Below are 20,990 nucleotides of genomic sequence, written 5' to 3' on the forward strand. Positions count from 1 at the left end.
GTACCAGATTGTGTTTCTAACACACCAAACAGTTTCTCCTTCCATGGAAGGATTCAGGTGTTTGGCTCCTTGATGCAATGCAAATCGCAATCTGACACGTGCAAAAGTAATTCGTTACAATCACGAAAAGAAACGATTAGATGCACGTGTCAAACTGTGATTCATATATTTTCTTCACATTAACGGCCATGTATAAATCAGCAAGATTGGAAAAGACATAATTAATGATGCCTTGACCAAAATAATAAGATGCAACACACACAGAGCCACCAGTAGCAACTGACCATCTCTTAACACCAAAAGTAAGCTTAAAGCGTCGTTAACAAACCGTTCAATCAATGAGTTATATTGCTAATACTCTAAGAAAACTGGAGACGTCTTTGGGGAGTGAAATGACGCCATTGCTGTTGGCCTCCATGGAAAGCACAGCAGTGCGTCGACAGACCAAATTATATGTACACAAACGTTGCGGAATACGCATTACAGAGAAAGGGGAACGAGGAAATATAAAATGCTTCTGCCTCAGGCGACTCCAGAGTATTTCTCCCAACAACCAGCTTCCATAGCTTCTCCCCAGCTTAAGTACTTGGATTCTACTAGAGATGAAGGAAGGTTCTGAGGCTGGCCAACCTTCATTTTCCGCCAAGTTGCCCCACAAAAGAAGGGAAAAAATGCCTGCAAGAGGACAAACAAGTAAATAAAGAGGGAAATGGCAGAAAGTTAACAGACTGATGTGTTGCAATTAGCACATAGACTAGCATTGCAATCGGTCAACAGACGATAAACAAGTCAAAGTTAACAAGAATCTGCATAATCACAAGGCTAGCGCCAGAACTACAGGATCTTTTCTACGAGCACTGTTCAGGATAGTAAAAAATCAAAGGGGGTTGAAATTGGGCTCATTAAGATAGGGCCAAAATGACTTGCATCAATGAATTACAAACCAATTACACTATGCAATACCTCAGTTTGCTCGACTCAAAATGTGCATCTTAACTGTAAAAAACAACCCACTCATACCATACTACTGCTTAGTAATGGACAATGGTTGGGACCTGACTAACCAGGATCAATGATATCATAAAACATGTCTTCTTGTTTTTAAACCAATGCTTGTTGAGTGCGTTAATTTATTGTGAAAGTGTGAAAAGTTCATTAAATTTTAAAACTCAACAGGAAATGTGTGGCAGTATTACTGGTCCATATGATTGAGAAAGGAAATTTGGTCCTGACTAGTAAGACCTAATTATAGTAATGACTTCTACCAGATCATGAGGCAACAAGCATGTAGCTAGCAATACGACGAAGTCTGAAACAATTTGTTGTAGCAGGGGAACATCCGTCCATCGATCCACACAAAACAATGTCTTCAAACTGACAACTAGCAACTGTAAGGTTATTCAAACCACATAGTTTGACACTAGACAACCAATGATGAAGACATGATCCAATGATTTTGCCAAGCAAAAAGTGCCTTAACAAATGACTTGTGTACAACTGGAGAAATCCAAATTATATTCATTCAAAAGGCCAGTGTTTTCCTTCTGTTCTTAAAGAAAGACAACAGTTCAAGTCACACTAGAAAATGTACCTCCTAAAGTTGAGAGGAGGGGGAGAGGGGAGAGGGGAGAGGGGAGAGAAAGAACCCTTACCGAAAAAATATGAAGTTCCAGTGAAATGGCAGAAAAACTGCTGAGATATGTTAATTCCTAAAGATTAAATAAAACCTACCTTTTTCAAAGTAAAAGCTCGAACGTGCATCTTCACTGTTTTCATGTTTAAAGAAATGTGGTCCCAAATGCTTGAAGACAAATAGGAAAAGTAAACAACATAACTAATTGATGACCATATAAGAAATCAATGGAGTTTGAATTTATGGATTAATAAATTAATTAACAGAGTTTGTAAACTACACAAGCCTTCCAAGGATAAGAAGAATAACATATAATTAATAACATTCACATATAGGTGCACATGAACCTTCACACATCTGGAAAATTAAAAAAAGTAAAGCAATAACATAGATGGCATATGGCATGGCACACTCACACCCAGCTAGTGTAATAAGTAATAATTCCCATATAGCTGCACATTCACTTACACAAATTCAAAAGAACTACAACAATAACGTAGATAACATGACGCAGACACACACACACACAGAGCTAGTGAATGCAACAATAATCAACTGACCTGGTTCAAGACTGGAGCAGTGGTATTGCAATCATCACATTTTTGTTGACATCATGAACTTGGCTTTTTTCTCAGCCGGCTTAAGAATCTGGAAAGAGCACATTAAGTTTTCATCTACACTCATCATTGCACCAGCATTGTCAAACTCACCACAGTAGTTGGGAGCTGAAAAAATTGTAACAAGTTGCCTGTCCGCAAAGAACTCATAACCATCTTCCACAACCTACAGAAGAAGAACTTGTTTCAGTTCCAAACGAAGTTAGCTTGAGTAGAACAAAGGGAAGCAGAATAGTCACTAACCTGATGAGCACGACAAACAAGGTCCAAATCATGTTTCGTTAAGAATTCTGCCACCTTATCAGCGCCGAATGTATACGAGACACCTCTGTCATTCATTCCCCATCCCTTAACATCTCTACCAGGATCTGACCATAGCAAATCGCAAAGCAATCCAGTATCAGGAACAGCAGTCGGACGAGTTAAGTTTCTGATCTGATCCAAGTTTGTCAAATCAGGGGAAAGACCACCATGCATGCATAAAATTTTGTCATCTATAAGAGCTGCCACAGGAAGACAGTTAAAGCTGTCCGTGAAGGATTTCCAAAGTCTCACGTTAAATCGTCGCTTGCACTCGTCATAGAATCCATATATACGATTAATAGAAGCACATTCATGATTTCCTCTCAGCAGAAAGAAGTTCTCAGGATACTTAATTTTATAGGCAAGCAAGAGGCATATTGTTTCTAAACTCTGCTTGCCACGATCCACATAGTCACCTAGGAACAGATAATTTGCACTGGGAGGAAAACCACCATATTCAAATAGCCTTAAAAGGTCACTGTATTGTCCATGAATGTCACCTGTAGATAAAATGGAAAACTCAGGTCAGAAACGTAAAGCCTGGGACAAAAGGACAAGTATAACAGTGAACTTAAAAGAATAGAAACAACCACAAACCTATGGGCTACAGTGAGCAAACTAGCCACTTTATCTAGAGATACAATCTGGAATTTTTTTTATATAATTAACTACCAAAACCTTGACTGATCTACTCACTCACTAAATACAGTCATAGTAAGATGCATAAATTTTTTAATCTTCAACCCTTGTACTGTTGTCATACAAGACCTAAGTTCAGATTGCACCAAGTCATCTGTGTCAATGCTTTATCATGGTTACATGATAACCTTATTTCCCCAAATGAAGGTAAAAAACACCAATAGTTTCAATGAACACAATATTGAACAATGCACACCAAGGATTTCAATTCAATTGGACAAACAGTTATAAAAAGAAACACACATGATAGCTTGGCATCTTAAAATTCCAAGCTCTTACTTCTATGAATGCAGTATTAGCAATTAAACACCAGAGTTGGATATCCAGATTTTTTCAGGAAATGGGAATAAACTAAAACGAAATGGGTTATTGACCCCAACTTAAACAGCACATAACATCATCAAAAAGCCAAAATCTTGTCATAACTACATTAAATACAAGACAACTATCAACCCATTGTACAAGAAAAACGAGAACTTGTTTATCAGAACATCAATAACCAGCAAATGAACACGCATATTCACCGTATGTATATAATTTACTAATGTAGTTTGCCACTGATAAAGCTAAGCTGAGCCACTTCTGCAGCATATTTTATGTTTTCCCTTTCAAAGTAAAACTTTGATAATCGACAGAAAAATAAATATGGGTACTCCATAAACTACAATATCAACCGCAAATAACTTCAAATCTAATCTGCCACAGTATTTCCCACAAGTAATTTCATATCAGACAAGTAATAAAAGAAAACCCATCACAAAATCACACACAAAAAACCCATCAAAACATGCAAAATCACAAAAGGGGGAAAAATTCAAATAGAATTTAGTGCCAGTAAAAATTTCAGGAAAGTAAATTATATACTATATCGAAATGTATGTGGGTATGTAAAAACCCTACCGCAAATTTTGATTGGGGCTTCAAGCTCGAGCAAATTGGGCTGCTGAAGAAAGATTTCCCTGGAAGCGCCACAGAGCTGTTTGATCTCCGCCTCCGAGAGCTGAACCTGCTTACCCGGCCTGGCCAATCTGACCTCCGTGAGCCGCTTGATTATGTCGTCGAGCACGGCAGGGTCCATCCCTCCCTGCCCCTGCGATGCCATTCGGTTGGGTTCTCAGATCCTCCCTCGAACGGCTCAGATTTCTCCTCGAAAGAAACCCTAGAAATCCCAACTGCGAAAAAGGTCGCTCCTTTTTTTCCCTTGGACTGAGCTGTTATGTTATGGAGGTTTCTTTTCGAATTTTGGCCTTTTGGATTTGGTTGGTGGTTTTTTCTTTTTGGGAAATATAATTTTGTATAAAACAGAGAAAAAGTGAATTTTCTCGGGAAAAAAGAGTGGGAACATGGGAAGATAAAGAAGAGAGGTATCTCAGTGTGTCGGGAATACTGCTCAGTACCACAAGTATAATAATATAATTAGTTAAATTTTTAATTTTTAATTTTTCAACCAATTGTATATAACATTTGTTATATACGTTGTGTTCTCGACGCACTGAAATTTTTTCTAGAAAGAGAAAGATGAGGATCAAAATGGGAATAAAAAATTAGGGTTTTTGATTGGGGAGAAGAAAGCGTCAAAAGATTTGAGGATGCGGGCGGCTGCAACCCTACGTGACGGAGGTGCCTATAAGAATCTGAGAGATGAAATGGAATGTGTATAGCTGGGGTCGACGTCGTTGTCTTGTACCTCACACAGTTGTCAACAATTTGGTAGGAAAGAACATGGGCTCAAGTTGTAAAGCCCATACAAAAGTGTAATTGGTTTGGTGGAGGTAACGAGTTAAGGCCCAAAAACATTGTTGAAATATTAATTTTGATGAAAATGTTTTCGGAATCCGTCCTTATTCAAAATGAAAGTCAATTATGAAAAAATACTTGAAATGCTTTCTACAAGAAGCATCAAGCACTTCATGCACTTTTGGAACTTAAATTTTTTTTTTAAATCGCTTTCAGTTATTTTAAAACTTTCCAAACGAATATTTAGTCATAAGTATCAAACTCGCTCTACATTAATTAAACTTAAAGGATGACAAGTTTTAATTCCAAACATCGTTAGATTTCTTCGTTAACGATTGATTTCAGTATTAGGGAGTTATTAACATTCCTTAATACAAATCGTTTGCTTTTTAAGCTTATTAACCACCTGTGGATATGGATTAATTTATTAATTTATATTTTCTGAGAAACTATTTTCCGAGAAACTAGGATCAAATAGTTTAAAAACAAACGATTCGTAACAGTACAATTATACAATTCGGACTTGTGTTTTTGTCCCCAATACTCCATGGAAGGCTAAAATTGTTTCAGAAGTGACAGGCATCATCTTAAACTTGGACAACTAAAAGCACCGATGCCACTTAGTACTACGATCTGGTGGTATTCCTCTTTACTTGAAAGTGAGAGGTTTTAGATTCGAATTTCGTGGATGGCAAATTCAATACAAAATTAAGTTGCTCATTGTGTAACTTAACCAAACTCCCCCACCCTCGGTAAACATATCGATATACTCAAAAAAAAAAAAAAAAAAAAGCACCGATGCCTTTGTTACCCCCACCGAAGAATTTACAATGACAAATTCAAATCTTAAAGACGATAGTTGTTTACTAATAAGTATGAGCATACAAGATATAATTCGTAATCCTTTTACATGTTCTTTATCAGAAGAGAGAGACTTACCTACCGCTGGAATACAACAATGCTGTTGTAGACACGAGGGGTATATATCCGTGACAGGTAGTTACTTACGCTCTATCTGGCTGTTGTAGACACTGCCAAGCTAGTTCATTTCTTTGTTACCCAAGAAGCCGGAAACTGCACATTACGGTTTCGTTTATATTCATCATCGCACCACCATTGTCATATTCATATATTCACCGCAGAAATTAGGAGCAGAAAAAATGAGTTGCCTGTTGGAGAAGAATTCATAACGGTCCTCCACGACCTAAACAACATTAAAGCATTTGTTTTGACGAGTCTCCAAAACGAGTGAGCTAATATGGTGTAATGAATGGTTCGATTTTAATTGTACCGAGGTCTTTTGTGATATAATCCAAAATCCGAGAGCCGGTGTAATAAATATTAATATTCCCATATACCTGCACATGTACTTACACAAATGCAAACAGAACTACAACAATAAGGTAGACAGCATGACTAGTTTGCGCAACAAACAATAATCTGCTGACCTGGTTCAAGACTGGAGCGCTGGTACTGCAGTCATTACATTTTTGTTGACATCAAGAACTTGGCTTTTTTCTCAGCTGGTTTAAGAATATGGAAAGAGCGCATTAAGTTCTCATCTACAGTCATCATCGCAGCAACATTGTCGAACACACCACGGTAGTTGGGAGCTGAGTAAACTGTAACTAGTTGCCCGTCCGCGAAGAACTGAAAACCATCTTCCACAGCCTACAAAGAAGAACTTGTTTAAGTTCCAAACTAAGTTAGCTTGAGTAAAACCAAGGGGGAAGAAGGATAGTCAAGAACCTGATGGGCGCGGCAAACAAGGTCCAAATCATGTTTCGTTAAGAATTCTGCCACCTCATCAGGGCCAAATGTATATGAGACTCCTCTGCCATTCACTCTCCATCCCTTAACATCTCCATCAGGATCTGACCAGAGCAAATCACAAGCAATCCATTGTAAGGAACAGCAGTTGGGCGAGGTAAGTTCCTGATCTGATCCAAGTTTGTCAAATCAGGGGAAAGACCACCGTGCACACAAAATATCTTGTCGTCTATAACAGCCGCGACAGGAAGGCAGTTAAAGGCGTCGATGAAGGATATCCAAATTCTCACATTAAATCGCCGCTTACACTCATCGTAAAATCCATATCTACGATTTATAGATGCGCATTCGTGATTTCCTCTGAGAAGGAAGAAGTTTTCGGGATATTTGATCTTGTAGGCAAGCAAGAGGCACATTGTTTCTAAACCCTGTTTCCCATAATCCACATAGCCTCCTAAGAACAGATAACTGGCACTAGGAGGCAAACCCCCATATTCAAAGAGCCTCAACAGATCAGGATATTGCCCATTAATATTGCCTGAAAGTGAAAGGCAAGTAAAATCATGTTCAGGAAACTTTCCCGAGGTGGGATCCATACTGTCAGCACTTACAGCCAAGGAAAAAAGACGTTAGAAGCCAATCTAGCAGTACCATTTTGTGAACGTAAAAACGAAAACTGAAAACTGATACATATGCTTGATGTGTTACAGCATACCGCAAATAGTGATAGGGGCTTGAAGCTCGAGCAAATTGGGCTGACTAAGGAAGATTTCTCGGGAGCAAATGCAGAGCTGCCTTACCTCAGACACGGAGAGCCAAACACGCTTGCGTGGCCTTGATCGGACCTCCAGAAGCCGACTGATTATGTCATCCAGTACGATAGGGTCCATCGCTCCACCCCATTTCAAAGTGGCTGCAGCGCAGTTTGGATCGTCTTCCAATTGCTGACCTCTCTCCTGTTCAAATAACCACGATGAAATCATTCTTATTCACTGACTTGGCTTAACTAGGCTTTTCTATAATTATATATACAGCTCAAGCACTAGTTAGTTAGTAACTTGGAACGGAGCTACCTACTCGTTTAGTCTCACTCCATAATTTAATGTCGTGATCTCTGCCGTTCATTTTTCAAGGCCATATTCAACGATTACATGTATACCTATATATATATATATATATAAAATAAAGCACATAATGATGGTGGACATGAACGTACCTTTGCAGCAGGGCTCAACATTGGCAAGCAAGGACTTTCACCATGGCTGACACTTGGCTCAACAATTGCAGCCGGCCTCATCTGATCCACGCCATCAGCGCCAGCTTGGAGAGCATTCCGATTGCCATTGATGGTCTCATGCACTGTGTCTATGTTCACAGTGATACGTTTCGCAGTGTACCTCTTCACGCTTGAGCGAATCCCACCACTCATGATAGTGTCTAGTTAAGATTTTAAACGACCGAAACCAACCCCCATCGTCAGAAACTCAAGCAAAATTACTAGTCAAAGAAAGAAAAAAACAAAAATTAATCACTTAATATTTTGAACTCTATACAAATCACCACGTTACCACTTTGGATCACTAGCACTGATGCTCCAGTTCTTCAAATAGACGAAGAAGACAGAAAACTCACGAGTTAAAAAAATTTTAGAAGAAAAATTATCAGAGGATATAAAACAAATAAAAACAATTAGGAAAAAGTTGACAAACCCTAATTCTTAAGAAACTGTATACATGCACGAATGAAAAGAAAACTCACCAACTATCATCAGATCAATAGCAAGTTTGCCAGATAACAAGAGAGCGAGAAAAAGGAGGGTGAGAGGCTGCTACTGGACAGAGAGAGAGACTTTGCCGGCCGTAGACCGATGACCACATTTTATTTAGCGCGTTTTCTAACTGCGATATGAACTAGAAATTTGTAATAAAGGCTGCCAAAACATATAGAAATTTATTTATAGTCTACTTTTTTTTATTAGTATAGGGAGATAGGTAACAACAGTACAAGAGAATATATATCCGTGATAAGTAAGTTTTTCCGCTCTATCGGGCATTTTGTGGACATCACCAAGCTAGTTCTTTTCTCTGTTACCGTACAAAGCCGGAAATTCGGCAGCTGAAGTTCTCATCATTGCACTACCATGTCATCCCAATCGTACCATTCATTCTTTGCCCTTCCATGGATATCAATGCAAAGGGGGTGACCAGAAAAAAAAAAAAAAAATCACAAAGCATACAAGCCAGAATCAGAAACATCAGTTCTGATCAAAGTTTTTCAAATCGGAGGTGTTACCATCCATAATCGCCACCTGCACTCATCATAAAGTAGTTGTCTGGACTTGGGCTTATTTTTTCCAAGAGTAATGTCTCTTGAAACTTGACCAATCTCACCTTGTCCCCTAAAACCCAAATTTCGTTACGTAACACCGTGATCTCGTTTCACTTTGGCGGGATCTGTTTATTCCGTTAAATTTGCTGACGTGGCTACTTATGTGGCGTTCATGTGGCATTAATAGAAAAGGTTATTGGTCAATTCACCCTTTATTTATCTATTGGTAACAAACTTAAAAGGGAAAAATGTAAAAGCCAAACTTCTCCTCTTCCCCTGCCTTCCACATTCTCCCCTCAACAGAAAACCACTCAAAATCAAATGAACCCAAAACTTCATCAAAATTCATAATTCGACCGTACATATTGAACATTAAGAAGAAGGCGGCAATGATTGTCCATCAAAATTCAACAGAAATTTCACCTTGTTTATTAAGAACAATCAGAAGATGAACTATAGTATCATGGTTGGTAAAATAACGAATGGAATGCCGAATCAGTATCCTCACTCTTAAACTTACTTGTCCTGACGAAAGGCTGCCTTTTTCTTCATAAACAATTCCGTAATCCTGCTTGAGTTAATATTCTTTTTCACATTAATCGCCGATTTTTTATTCTGACCCTTGAATGATGCCCTTGAAACCTGCACGCTTAATTTCGGATTCTTGAGTGCAAGGGCCTCAAATTGAGCGGAAAAAACTACGTCACTCATGTTTATGGCAATGTAGTCCAGCACACTGTCCTTCAGTGCTTGGTAGGAGCAACCATCCGCAACCTCCAGAGCATCGAGAGCATTGGCGGAACTCAGAGAGTTGTGCATATGACGCACACAAAATCTGCCCAAGTATGGTATTCCGTACTTAGTCGCTGCGACTGACAAGGAGAAGACATGCTTGTTCATTTGATCTTCAAGCAGGTCCGCATTATAGAGGAAATCCACGAGAGACTTGAGCTCTTCGTGATTCAACTCAGGCAGTGTTATGTTGTCCACCTGGTTTGTTGGAGCTTTGGAGCATCCTTCCGTGTTTGGAATGTTCAAGATTTTCGATCTTGTTGCCTACAGTCAGAACTCAGAATAACAATGATCAATTGACCTAGTACAAGTTACGGATCATAGTCTAGACTCCAAAGTTAAACACACTCTGTAACTACTAGTAGAAGATACATGATCGGATACATATTCCAATGCAATTCAATGTCCATCTTGTGAAATACACAAAAACCGCACAACTTTTAAATGCAGAGGATCGGGATTCGATACCGAGAGTGAGATGGAGAGTGTATACCAATAAGAGTTTATGTGCAGGTATAGTAGGCCCATTGTCACCCGGATGAAGTAGTATATCAGTGGGAGCATGATCTCTGTATGCAGGAGCAAATCCATTTAAGTATTCAATCTTTTCATGGAGTTCTTCCAAATCTAATGTTTCAAATTTCCTTTTTTGGAGTAAACCTTCTGATGTTTGTTTAGCATTACTCGCCTCCCTGAGATCCTGAGGAGCAAAGGAAATTAAAAGGATATCGCAAAATGATAAAATGAGAAGCCAATCAACGAGGTGCAGACATCGATCATCATAAATGATTTTTTAGGACTTGGAGAAGTGATTTCAACACGTTTATCTTGTTCACATTCTTATTTATTTCTCGATTTTGAATGAGTCAAAGGAGATTCAAGAAACAAAAACAAACATGGATGTACAAAGGGGAAACAAGTGTGTTGGTATTATTTTCCTTTCTTAATCTTGTGAACACAATATGGAAAGTGATTAGGAAGTTAGAGAATGAAGTTAGTTTAGAAAGTAAGAAATGGACCAAATGGTGGGTTGGATTTGATGGTATTGTGTGCGTGAAATTGAACTTTTTTACAAATATTAAAAAGAACAATGCTTTGGCTTCGCAAAATTGTGATGGAATTCTCAAAATACTTGGTGGCCAATTTGTAAAATTTCGCATTTATGATCGGAAATGTTCATGTTATAATTCATTTTGTAAAGATCATCAATCAATTAAAACTATTATCGTTTAGCTAACCAATTGTAATAAATAAATAGACTGTTCGTAATGTTTTTACCAATTCCAACCATCATATTTATACCAATATGTCCATATGATCTCACATTTTATTGATTTTTTTATAGTAAAAGTCTTGACGTAGTCTCTATAATACGTAATGTTTTGATTATAAGTACAAAGTTCCATTAATATAAAAGCATTTTCAAAGGAGATGTCAAAATGTACACATCAGCAGCTATAACAGTAAAAAAATATCACACTAATATTCTCCAACCGAAGTGCCAAATCCTATGTGGCGATGACATGGATTGGCAACAAAAGAGGTTACTGTCAAATTTTACAGCAACTTCAAATGTTTTTTTTACTAATTATTAAATGTATTTTATTAATTTTTAATTAGTTTAATAATTTAATAAAATTAATGTTAAGTTGACCGATGCAATTATCCTACTTTTTTTTTAAATTTTCAATCAAGGAAGGTGAATAGATTACTAATTAAATTTTAAATGTCCTTTATTAAATTTTAATTGGTTTAATAATTTATTTTATAAAATAATAATTTTATTTAACATATCGGTTGAAGAACAAAACTTTAAAATATGTCAAAGTGCCACATAAGCTATCAAAATTTAAATTTTATGTTCAAAATTTGATATGTCCTTTGAAAACGATCAAAGTGTTTTTGAGGGGGAATTCATTTCCCAAAATTTGAGGAACCAAGTATAATTGTATAAAAAAAGGAACCATAAATTCCTCCTGAGTTTTTAATAGAAGTGAAACGAATGTAAAGAGATAAATCAGTTAACATTGGCAAGCATTTATATTTTGTGGCTTACTGGACTTGCGTACCTTTGCAGTAGAGGTCAACATTGGCAAGCAAGGAACTTTACCGTCGCCAAGGCTCGTCTCCGGAAGCGAAGATCCATCTCGCGGTTTCTTATCCGCACTATCAGCATCTCGGGGGTCGCTTAAACTGCTACTACTTTTTGTCTCAGGCATGGTGGCTCCGCCCAAATTGAGGCATTTCACGGTGTACCTCTTGACGTTTGAGCGAAGCCCACCAGTCATAGTGTCAGGCACTGATACCAACAACATAATCAACGTTTGAATTAATCGCTAATCAGTGGTTAACTAAAAGCAGTTTAATCCGATACTTGTAACAAATATGCATAAACTTACCAGGTTTCCAACTTGGGATCACCCAGTTCTTCAAGTAATTAAACGGAGAGGATGAGAGGTGAAGAGAGAGTGAGAGGCAGAGGGAGCTATTGGATAGAGGTAGAGTCAAAAGTGGGTGTGGCAAACGACCGAAGACTCGCCCGCTGAGTCGATGACTACTCAATTTTAAAAGGATAAATTGCCGTTTGACTTCCTGAACTATTAGTTCAGTTAAAATTGATTTCATAAAATTTTCTTTTGATAAATTAACCTTCTAAACTATTTGAAATAAGTCAATTGACCCTTTATGTTCGATTCCGTCCACTATCTATGAAATTCAAGGGCAAATTAGTATTTTTATCACCAATCCAATTCTTACATGTTACTTGTAATCACTGTTAAATTTTGACATGTGGACACATAAGAACGTGTAATGATTATGTGAAATGGTACATTATGCAAACGTTTGATTTCTTTATGTTTCTTATTACTGAAAATATGACTTTAGCCCTTAAAATTTAATTTTCTCTACATAAAACCCGACATAAGTTTTTTTCTTGAATAAAACTCATTGACTACACATCAGCAAATTCATTAATTATGTTTGACTTCACATATAAATTTTTTTTTGGATGCCTTAAATACCCCTATTTGAATTTTTTTTAAAACCCTATTTAAATGTTTGATGTACATAATTAATGTCATGCGGATGGATGGTAAGGGAGAATTAACGATTTTACAAAAAAAAAAAATATTAATGTTATAAATTCATTGCCTAATATATGTTATTATACATGCTTAATTAAGTCAATAAAATTATATTTTACATATTAATGTAGGTAAATTATTTCACACACACACACACACACACACACACACACACACACACATATAAATGCCTGATATATGTAAAATTCATGCAAAATAATTTACCTACAAAAAAAACATTTGATTCATGACACACCCCGACCGAGATCGAGGCGTGTTGGCCGTCACGTGAGGGTGACATAGCCATGTGCACAGTACAGAAGCAATAAGGATAAGAAATATACGAATTATGTGCACTAATAAGCAGGGAGTGCTAGGAGTGAGATACAAGTGTAAATACACCTAATCAGAGCATAGAAAGTCTAAATGCAGTCCAGTAGGACAAGTACTAGTTATACAATACCAGAAGATATCCTACGAATATTTTATTCTATCAGAACCACCGAGATCCTCAATGTCACCAACAACAAGTCTACCTAAAACCTAGAGGGGCGCAAAACATAAAATGTGAGTGAGCAAAAACAAAGCTTTTCAAAATCATTTCATTATCAAATGCTCTAACCCCTCGCCGTAAAACATGTATAAGTTTCCCAGAAATAGAATATGAATATAAATATATATAGATATATTCAAGTCATGCTTCACATATCCATAATCATAAGTATGCCATGCCAAAATATAAAGCAGAATGAGTAACTCAGGTGTGTTAATGCACAAAACCGGAGGTCTTGGAACAACGTAAATCCGACCGTGAATCTGCAAGAAATGTAAATAACACAAGATGTATCGTGGTTCACCCTAAGGTTTGGGCTACGTCCACACTGATATTGTATTTCTCTGAGAAGTGAGGGGAGTGAGGGAAAAAGCTTCTGAGGGTGAGAGAACTCTTCCCATGGCCTAAGAAATGGTCTCCTCTAATTGTGAAGGTGAGGAGTCCTTTTATAGAATAAGGGCTCCTCACTTATTACATATTTGCCCATTCCTTTATTACATAATTACATTTAAGTCCCCCGAGTATTTATATGAGATCTCAATACGGAGGCTCTAAGTATGGTATAAACAGTAGTCCCCCAAGTCTTCAGTCAAGAGAGTCTTTTGGCTGGAGACTTGAAATTCAGTTCATGTGTGGGCCGAAGTAACTAGATGTCGTCTTGAACTGATACTTGATATGAGGCGGTGCTCAAAGTGAAATGATGCTCAACTATAAATAGCACATGTTGCGAGGCTGCTCGGCTTGTGGCTTATGTTGCCTTGGTTGACTCGGCTTGTGGCGCTTGGAGGTGAGGGGTCCCTTTTATAGAATAAAGGCTCGCTCCTCAATACATAAATGATGGGCTAGAGTTGATGCTCGCGGTAAGGCGGTTGCTCAGTGGGCGGTAATGCTCTCTAATGGTGGTAAGAGAGTCCCTTTTATAGAATAAGGGCTTGCTCCTCAATACATAAGTGATGAGCCGGTTGCTCAGTTGGCGGCGTTGCTCTCTAATGAAGGTGAGGGAGTCTTTTTTATAGAATAAGGGCTCGCTCCTCAATACATAAGTGATAGGTTAGGAGTGATACTCGCGGCGAGCCGGTTGCTCAGCTGGCAGCGTTGCTCTCTAATGAAGGTGAGGGAGTCCATTTTATAGAATAAGGGCTCGCTCCTCAATACATAAATGATGGGCTAGGAGTGATGCTCGCGGCAAGGCGGTTGCTCAGCTGGCGGCGTTGCTCTCTAATAAAGGTGAGGAAGTCCTTTTTATAAAATAAGGGCTCGCTCCTCAGTACATGAATAATGGGTGCTTTCTAATGAAAGTGAGGGAGTCCCTTTTATAGAATAAGGGCTCGCTCTTTAATACATAAATAATGGGCTAAGTCCCCCAAGTATTTTTCATAAGGCCCAGTTGAGGCCCAATATATGGTACATAATGTAGTCCCCCAAGTCTTCGGTCAATAGAGTCTGTTGGCTTGAGACTTCAAATTGAATCCATGTATGGGCCGAAGTGTCGGTTGTTCGGAGATGGTATTTGTATACCCTGCACTGAAGCTTTGTAGGTGAAGTTTTGTAAGTGAAACTTTGAAGCTAGAGCTCTGTAAATGAAGCTTTCGAAGCTGGAGCTTTTGTAAATGAAGCTTTTGAAGTTAGAGCTCTGTAAATAAAGCTTTTGAAGCTAGAGCTCTGTAAATGAAGCTTTTGAAGCTGATTGACATGAGTGATGCTCATGAATGTTTATGTTGATTGAGATGAGTAATGCTTATGGATGTTGTCATGAGTGATGTTCATGAATGTTAACATGAGTGATGCTCATGAATGTTGACATGAATGATGGTCATGAATGTTTATGTATGATTATCATGAGTGATGCTCATGAATGTTTATGTATGAATGACATGAGTAATGCTTATGTATAATTTGGAGTACTAGGCATACTTTTGATCACCTGGTTGGTGGCATGAAGGAGAGTACAGGTTGTACATTTCATCACCTGGTTGGTGGCATGAATGGCTAGTTGCCAAATGATATTAGAGTACGGGTTGTACATTTCATCACCTGGTTGGTAGCATGAATGGCTAGTTGCCAAATGATATTAGAGTACGGGTTGTACATTTCATCACCTAGTTGGTGGTAATAGCGGCAGGTTGCCGAATAATTTTGGAGTACTGGGTGTACTTTTGATCACCTGATTGGTGGTAATAGCGGCAGGTTGCCGAATAATTTTGGAGTACTGGGCATACTTTTGATCACCTAGTTGGTGCTATTTTGGGCTTATGGGCCTTTGCCCTCCACACAACATTTCAACCCATTTATTTTGGGCTTTGCCGTTTTTTATTTATTTTTTATTTTTTTATTATTACCCTCTGATGGGGTTTATACATATATCTCCGAAAGATAAGAAAAATAAATTACATCACTCAAAAATAAATAAAGCAGTCGTTGGTGCGTTGCTTTTGCTTTTGCTTTTGTTTTCTGCTTTACTTTTGCTTTCGTTCTCTGCTTTGCTTTTGCTTTCTTCTTTCTCTTTATCGAACCAAGGATGCTTTGCGAGCATGTGGAATAGCAGAAGCAGACAACATCGTCAGTCTGCAGCGTCACCAGCATCTTTCTTACAAAAGACATGCCCACATGAACTAAGGACCAAGAGCGACAACGTGTTGGTCAAAGTAACCTTACAGCTCAGACAGATAAGTGTCTTACAGCTCGTACAGATAAGTGTCTTATCCTGAGACCCACGTAGCCTTTCAGAATCCTCAAAACGGGTCCCCTTTTGACACCTAAAGCCTGATATGTTTTTCGGTGTTTTCTATCCTCTTGCACTTTGAAATCTCCCTGAAGTTTGCCACGACTACCACCAAAGCTCATCTGGGTATCAAAATCTTTCTCCCAAGCCTTCAAATCCTCAACAATTTTGGTAACCATGGTGGGAACTGGAGACGCAATGCCCCAACCTTGCCATTCCGTGTTAAGAGGTAAACAGAGTGTGGCAGCAGTAATTCCAGCTGCAGCGCCAGCAACGAACCTCTCAAAATTTGTGGTCTCCTTATTTTCGGAGAAGCAGAGCAATTGTTTTCTGTAAGTATCATAAGCATAGAAATTGATTGCTTTAAATGGAGCTGTACGAAGAATATTGACTAGGTTCCCTTTCCAAAAGCCCTTCAACCCCTGATTAGCCGCAATTGTCTTAACGAGCTCAAATAGATGCCTCTGTTCACCGCGCACTAAATACTCCAGCTTTAGTCTCTCAAAAGGTGCAACAAAAGTTCTGGAAACCATGACGGCTATAGCACCAGCCCACAAATGCTTAGTGGTATTCATGGCCTTACCACTCCTAACCCCAACTTTCTTTCTCTTCTTCTCTGTAACCACCGCCGCAGCTGTCTCATCCGAACTATCATCTTCGTTCTGCACCAAACACCTCTTAGACTCCCGAACAACCCCATCGCTATTTAAGCTCACGGACAAGAAAATGGCGCCGATCTGGTTGCCGCACCGGCCTCCCATTCTGCTCACCAGCCGGTCGTATGTAAAGCCTCTAACAAGACTGGATAATCCAACTGCAGACGACGTCATAATCTGAACATCTGACCAGGTAGCCGAGCGGCGCTGCAAGACGTATGTACTTTGGGCTCATGCTTGTGGAGTCTCCATATGTACTCCGCCTCTATCGAATCACCATCCCCGCTGCTCATTTTTTGATCTGGAAAGGTGATCAAAAACCTAAATCGCAGATTTTGACATCTGAGGGCGAGAGGGTGGATTTGGGAGGTGGGTTTGCGAGCAGGGCGGTGATGGCGAGATGGGTTGCCGTGTCGAGGTGGTTCAAGAGGCAGAGGAGCGGGAGTAGGAGGTTGATCTTTGTGAAATCTTCTTGGGTTAGGCTATCAGGTTGGGGTTGCTTGGTTGGTTTTAGTGCAGTGATTGGCTCAGAAGCTGAAGAGGAGATGGAAAACCGAGAGCGGTGTGGTTGTGAATTTTGAGGCACGGGACATGATTTGCAATGGTTTCTGAACTGATTTCATTGTCTTTTTTGAAACCACTGTGTGTGCGGAGGAGAGAGAGGGAGGAGAGAGAGTAGCGAGATGGATATGGGCAAGGTTCTAAAAAACGCTAGGCGCTAGTCAGGCGGTGGGCAAGGGCCTAGTGCCTAGGCGGCTAGGCAGGGCCTAGGCGGCCTAGGCAAATTTATATAAATTTATTATATATCTTGTAAATAAGTGCTTATTTACACTTAAAAAAAAATTATACTTGTATGGATGATAGAAAAATAATAAAATGCAAAAATAGAAGTAGAATAATACACAAAATACATTCATCCCACAATTGGATAAATTTGTAGTCAATTCATCATTTAAAATTTAATAAGATTGTAAGCATATATAAATGGGCTGGCCCAGCCCAGCCCAGCCTAACCCACCCCACACTTTATTTTATTTTTCTACGCATGTCTTCTGCCGCATTAGCTTTGTTTCTCTATTATTGTAGTCAACTCTCTACTTTTTGGTTTTCTCTATTATTGTAGTCACCTATCTCTCTACTTTTTGGTATACAACTATCTCTCTCTCTTTCTTCTTGCAGTCAGCTTTGTTTCCATCGCCTCCTCTCTATCTTTTGGCGCTGCTTCTTCTTCTCTCATATCTCCCATCATCAGACCTCTCCCACCATCTCCAAAAGCTACTTCAAACCCCTAACCTTCAACCCAAAAACCCGAAAGAATTCCAAAAAACCCAACTATCAAGCAACATCGATGTGGCTCCGACGAAATTTTCAGTTCGTCCTCTTTCTTCTCGCCAGATCGCAGTAGAACGGAGAACAGCTGAGGCTCCCACGAGGCCGCCTAGACAGCCGCCTAGACCGCCTAGGCGGCCGACTAACCCGTAACTGATTTTATGAACGATTTGGCATTAATCCCGGCGGCACTCCACCGCCCAGCGCCTAGACGTTGCTTAGGGCGTTTTTTAGAACACAGGATTTGGGTATCTTTTCTGTTTCTGGGTTTTTGTGATTTTGCAGATTCACGAAGGACAGTGATGAGGTCTTACGGTGGTGAGATGAAAAAATGAAAGAGAATCGACATAGTTTTTCGTGTCGTTTCCCACAGACGGCGCCAAATGTTGATGCACAAAACTGGAGGTCTTGGAACAACGTAAATCCGACCGTGAATCTGCAAGAAATGTAAATAACACAAGATGTATCGTGGTTCACCCCAAGGTTTGGACTACATCCACACTGATATTGTATTTCTCTGAGAAGTGAGGGGAGTGAGGGAGAAAGCTTCTGAGGGTGAGAGAACTCTTCCTATGGCCTAATAAATGGCCTCCTCTAATTGTGAGGGTGAAGAGTCCTTTTATAGAATAAGGGCTCCTCACTTATTACATATTTGCCCATTCCTTTATTACATAATTACATTTAAGTCCCCCAAGTATTTATACGAGATCTCAATACGGATGCCCTAAATATGGTATAAACAAGGTGAAAATAGATTTATGGAAAATAATATTTTAGCCGGAACCCCTGCAGAAGTCTATACGGTTGAATTTATAGCTCATTAGTCAATCTAGTCAGAGTCACTACAGGTGACCTATATGGCGCTACACTGCACACGAGTCGGAACCACTGAAAGGGTCTGTACGACAAGATTGGGTGTAATATAATTATGCTCAATACTACGTTCTCATAATAGCTGTGCGATAAATCGCTAGTTACCTACGAGTCGGAACCACCTATGATGGTCTGTACGACAAGATTGTGCACCTAAATTAGATCCAATGTGAACATATGGTGCGGGAGGTGACATTATAAATAGGCATGTGCCATATCTCTGGCTAAATCACTAACACCGGGGTGCAGGTTTATGAGCTCAATGTTTCTCAATTAATCACAACCGATATTCACATGCACAATTCATAAACTCACCTGGGACTTACCTGAGCGTCCTCAGCACCACAATTATATATATATATATATATATATATATATATATATATATATATATATATATATATATGCAAACATCATATGCATATTCTAAATATAAAACATTTGGCATGACAATTCAAATCATAACTTATTTAAATGCATTTTCTGGAAAAATATCAAGTATTTAAGTATATACTGAAAACCAAAAGCCCACTTACTAGTATGTTGAAGGGTCGTAGCCCCCGAGTCGCCTTTGACTGCGCTTGTCATTGGGATAGGTCTCACTTATATGCGAAATAACTGAATAAACGTTATTTAAAGCACATAACCAATACTAGCTAATAACGTCCCATACATTGCTCAAATGAGATGTTTGAATATACCAACGTGATCTACACAACCTCATGAACATCCCCATATTTTTAAAATAATTTTTGGACGTCCCACGCACCGCCACTCGCCGGCAAGGGCACGGCAACACACGCGGCCACGCGCAGGGACCCTAATGGAAACCCTTAACCCCGTTAGGAATATTTCGTTAAAAAGTAACAGGAACCGTTAATTCTACCTAACAACGTCAGAATATTCCATCAACTTTGATGGAATATTCTATCTTCTTCTCCGGTTAGCCTCATCGGTCGCCATCGTCGTTCGTCGGAAACTGGAAAAACACGAAAACCTTCATATCTCGTCCAATTCTCAACCAAATTCCATGAAACTTGAACCAAATTGAAGCAGAAAAAATGAGTTTCCTGTTGGAGAAGAATTCATAACCGTCCTCCACGACCTAAACAACATTAAAGCATTTGTTTGACGAGTCTTCAAAACGAGTGAGCTAATATGGTATAATGAATGGTTCGATTTTAATTGTACCGAGGTTTTTTGTGATATAATCCAAAATCCGACAGCCGGTGTAATAAATATTAATATTCCCATATACCTGCACATGCACTTACACAAATGCAAACAGAACCACAACAATAAGGTAGACAACATGACTAGTTTGCGCAACAAACAATAATTTGCTAACCTGGTTCAAGACTGGAGCGCTGGTACTGTAGTCATTACATTTTTGTTGACATCAAGAACTTGGCTTTTTTTTCTCAGCTGGTTTAAGAATTTGGAAGGAGCGCATTAAGTTCTCATCTACAGTCATCATCGCAGCAACATTGTCGAACACACCACGGTAGTTGGGAGCTGAGTAAACTGTAACTAGTTGCCCGTCTGCGAAGAACTGAAAACCATCTTCCATAGCCTACAAAGAAGAACTTGTTTAAGTTCCAAACTAAGTTAGCTTGAGTAAAACCAAGGGGGAAGAAGGATAGTCAAGAACCTGATAGGCGCGGCAAACAAGGTCCAAATCATGTTTCGTTAAGAATTTTGCCACCTCATCAGGGCCAAATGTTAGAGATCTCAATAATAAATATATAAATTATTATTATTATATTATTCATATATATATATATATATATATATTGGTGCAGTGCACCAGCAATATTTGACAGATGATGGGATTGGGTCATTAACCCAACAATCACACCCTTTCCAATTAAACGCTGAACCTTTTCTCTGTT

At 38.9% G+C, this 20,990-nt stretch overlaps 1 protein-coding gene, 1 long non-coding RNA gene and 2 pseudogenes across 2 annotated transcripts; all 4 read right to left on the reverse strand.

Moving 5' to 3' along the window:
• Window positions 1-273: 273 nt before the first annotated feature.
• On the reverse strand, window positions 274-4,542 carry LOC126631202 (serine/threonine-protein phosphatase PP1 isozyme 4-like). The gene is made up of 4 exons (XM_050301377.1): window positions 4,153-4,542; window positions 2,494-3,053; window positions 2,194-2,416; window positions 274-675 (listed from the first exon to the last, which is right to left on the reverse strand). The coding sequence occupies exons 1-3, from the start codon at window positions 4,352-4,354 to the stop codon at window positions 2,228-2,230; spliced, it is 951 nt and encodes a 316-aa protein (XP_050157334.1). The 5' UTR covers window positions 4,355-4,542; the 3' UTR covers window positions 274-675; window positions 2,194-2,227.
• Window positions 274-9,008, reverse strand: LOC126631192 (serine/threonine-protein phosphatase PP1 isozyme 4-like; annotated as a pseudogene).
• On the reverse strand, window positions 5,828-20,327 carry LOC126631219 (uncharacterized). Its single transcript, XR_007626322.1, has 2 exons — window positions 20,204-20,327; window positions 5,828-6,193 (listed from the first exon to the last, which is right to left on the reverse strand). It is a non-coding gene; the product is annotated as an uncharacterized LOC126631219 (long non-coding RNA).
• Window positions 9,405-12,413, reverse strand: LOC126631210 (BTB/POZ domain-containing protein At1g01640-like; annotated as a pseudogene).
• Window positions 20,328-20,990: the final 663 nt, after the last annotated feature.

This window comes from Malus sylvestris, chromosome 1, assembly GCF_916048215.2.
Source record: "Malus sylvestris chromosome 1, drMalSylv7.2, whole genome shotgun sequence".
In the NCBI taxonomy this organism is placed as follows: Eukaryota; Viridiplantae; Streptophyta; class Magnoliopsida; order Rosales; family Rosaceae; genus Malus; species Malus sylvestris.